The 3,432-nt window shown below is 38.8% G+C and overlaps 1 protein-coding gene across 1 annotated transcript; it reads left to right on the top strand.

The window, feature by feature from the left end:
• LOC118755907 (esterase B1-like) lies at positions 1–3,062 on the top strand (the record flags this gene model as incomplete). Its single annotated transcript, XM_036490707.1, is given in 2 exon segments — positions 1–218; positions 280–3,062. Coding segments are annotated over 2 exon segments (674 nt in total), but the record flags the coding sequence as incomplete, so codon positions are not given.
• Between the last annotated feature and the right edge of the window lie 370 nt (positions 3,063–3,432).

Raw genomic sequence — 3,432 nt, 5'->3', positions numbered from 1 at the left:
TGGGCAGTAATTCGTTCGAATCACTAATGCATTACAAATATTTCACGCAAAATCCGAAATTATATGATACCTTGAGATTGCATCCGGAATACTTGATGTCACTTGAAGTGCGTGATAAGTGTGATTTATCAACGAAGCAGCAATTAGCAAGAAAACTAATTCGATTGCATTTGGGCGCGAAAGAATTGTGTGTTGAGCAGGCGTTTGAAGTTATGCACGTAAGTATTGTCTATTTATAAAATGCACATACTTTTGTTTATTAACAAAACGCCATTACAGATGAATTCATACGATTTCATGTATCATCCCATACATCGTTTTCTGCAATCACGTCTCGCCAATGCAACGGCACACACTTACCTCTATCGCTTTGACTTTGACTCTGCTGATTTTAATTTATTTCGCATAAAGCATTGCGGCCATGGACTGCGCGGTGTTTCGCATGTAGATGAACTTTCTTATATTTTTTTACTACCCACGTCTTTCAAACTGAAACGCGATTCGAAAGAATTTCAGATGATCGAATGCATGGTGAACTGGATTACCAAATTTGCTGCTACCTCAAATCCAAATGGGGAAAACATAAAACCCTTAGTTTGGATGCCACTGAAACCTGCGGAGCCACGATATTGTCTTAACATTAGTGATAAACTAAGCTTTATTGAGTGGCCGGAAGCGAAGATTTGTGCAGAGTGGGATCACTACTATAAAGAAGCAGGTTTACGGTTATTTTAGGAACATAAGTTTTCTTTTGTTAAAGTAGGATTAAATTGAGGATCCCATATGGCCGACATGTTCTTTAAATATTTTTTCGTTTTCATTACACTTTGTATCTGCGTTTTTTTTTGGTAGGTTAGGTTAGGTGGCAGCCCCGTATGACAGAGACTCACATAGACAATAAGGAGATTATCCTTAGTAATACCACATTTTGAACAGCACCCAATACTTAATCAATAAAAACCTCGAGTCGATTATCTATTTACGAATTCGTCTAATCTCAGTGCCCTGGAGCTCCTCGGAAGGACCTTGTAATCGTGCATATCCTGGTTTTCTCCCAACGCTCGCTGAGCTGACATGAGACCCCTCTATCCAAGAGTGCACCACAAGCGATCAATGGTACGTCCGTCCGTTCTTTATCCGGCGATAATGTTTCATGAATAACTTTCCTAGCCAATACGTCAGCCACATTTTTTCCCGCAATGTCGCTGTGGTCCGGAATCCAAATCAGACGACGCTACCGAGAGGGCAAGCAGACATTCTTTAACCAAGTTGTTGCGCACCCCCAACGCACTTAAGACCCTGATAGTCGCTTGGCTATCAGGATAAATGCTCTCCTCCTTGGCTGTCACCGGATTCCGGAGCAGTGACTGCATCACCTCCACTTTCGCCTGGAATACACAGCAGCTGTCCCGAAGCCTGAACTTAGTGCTGATGGAAAACACACGGTAGAACACCTCACCACCAACCCTGCCGTCCAATTCGTTCCATCCGCAAGGAAGTTCACTGCTCTCCCTCTCCATAAGTTCCGCCAAGTCCAGTCCTCTCTTCAGAGAATGTGAGCATTCCAGCCATTTCAGTGGCGCAGTAATCTGTGCGATCAGGGTTGAAATGCAACCTGTAGCCTTTATATGTTTGTCTAGTGTAGCCTTTTCAAGAGAGAGAGAGACCAGACTACGCAATGGTCCCTTTATATCCTATAATCCAACGAGACTGATCGAATTCGCTGGCACCCGAAACATGGTAGTCTTTAGAGTCCGAGGTTCCAGCATAATAAATGGACAAAAATTCTCCAACGCGGTAACCGCTGATAGTAGAAAAGGAACAGGAAGGCCTGGTCTGCAGCATAATCACCAAGTTGCGAAGTTCTCGGCTTAATTTATCATTTCCTATTGGCTTCACTTGGCACAGAAGAGAAACGATTGACGTATTTTATTGAACTCGCCCAAATCTCTAAATATGTATTACATTATATATTATCTTGCTCATAATTAAAGTGCTCTCTTAACAGGCAGACTGGGTAAATATTAGTATGAGCATTCAAAAAGGTCTTATCATAGGCCTGCTTGAGTTATAAGCTGATTATCAACACTACAAAGCTTAGCGAATGAGTATATTTATTCTTTAGTTTCATTGCAAATAGAAACAATTAACTACAAAGTAGTAAAGTGGAAAGCTTTTTACAAGTTGGCTGACAATTAACTTGATAAAACTGGCTAACCCAGTCAAAAACTAGCGTTGTGCTATTCATTAGTAAATTGTTTTGGTGTAATCCTAGATAGTAGAATTTTATCGAATTATCACATTGATCAAAGGACCTACAGAGCGTTGAAAATATTAACCGGCCTTTGGTAAAACTTGGTGTCTTATCACCGGAGGCCCTTAAAGCCACCTGTTGGCTTAAAAGAAATGGGGCTTTATTGCTATAGTGGGGAGTGAAGTGGAAATTGCTAGAGGCAGAAATGACATATCCCATTTGAGGATAAGTGACCATCAGGTCAAGGTGAAGGGATGGTAGTCGAAAGTTCTAGTTTAAATCAAAATATTCAAATAAATACAAACCAATTTTACAACTTATCGTTTGGAGAAAATTAAGCAAATATTTTTCTGCTTTAGTTGACGGTAAATTTTGGGGTATCTTTGCAGCTAAATCGATGGGAAAGCACTACTTCGCTTCATTTAGTGTGAACACCGGCCGCTTCCCTTTGCTGCGCCTTGCTTTGCTCCGCCCGCTCGGCTTTCTGTGTGGATGCGCCCAAAGTCAATAGAGAATGCCATATTTAAAATGAAGCTTTATGCAAAAAGATTTAATTTGTCAAACAAATAATTTATATTAAAAGTTTCATTTCAAAATATTTTCTGATGCATTTTACTGACTTCTTGAATGAAAACTGATTAAAATAGTTTTCAGTGGCGTTTTCACAAGTAAATTCAGCACCACTAAGGGAGCTCTATTGAGACCGAAACAGATGTGAAACCAATGGAAAAAGATTCGAGTTATTTTGTAGATGCATCAGAACTTCCCAACCAAGCGTTTTTAGTTTTTCGTGTGGTTCGGCGCTGTGATAATGGGAGCACAAAACTTTTTCTGTTAATCAAGTCTGGTCGGTTTTTTATTTGATCTAAATAGCTTTTTACAATAGAGGGTGGAAAAAAATTTGGCCATGGAATAACGCTTCATCGAAAAAGAGTTCCCTTCTATTTATGGTGCAATTCTGGCTAAGTTAGCAAAAAGTCTTTCGTAGATCGAAAGACTTTTGTTATTCTAGCCAAATCACGAATATTTTTTATTTTTTTTATCTAGATATTTTCTTTTTCAATTTAATTTTTCAGATGTTTTAATTTAAAACAAATTCATATATATTTTTTAATTTAATTTAAATTTTAGGAACTAATTTTATGCATTTCTTTTCTTTTCCGACATAATTTTTGTTG

This window comes from Rhagoletis pomonella, unplaced genomic scaffold (assembly GCF_013731165.1).
Source record: "Rhagoletis pomonella isolate Grant_MI unplaced genomic scaffold, Rhpom_1.0 Rhpom_scaffold_07875, whole genome shotgun sequence".
NCBI classification, from domain to species: Eukaryota; Metazoa; Arthropoda; class Insecta; order Diptera; family Tephritidae; genus Rhagoletis; species Rhagoletis pomonella.
Note: the sequence above shows the minus strand (reverse complement) of the source record. Positions and strands in the feature narration are given on the sequence as shown.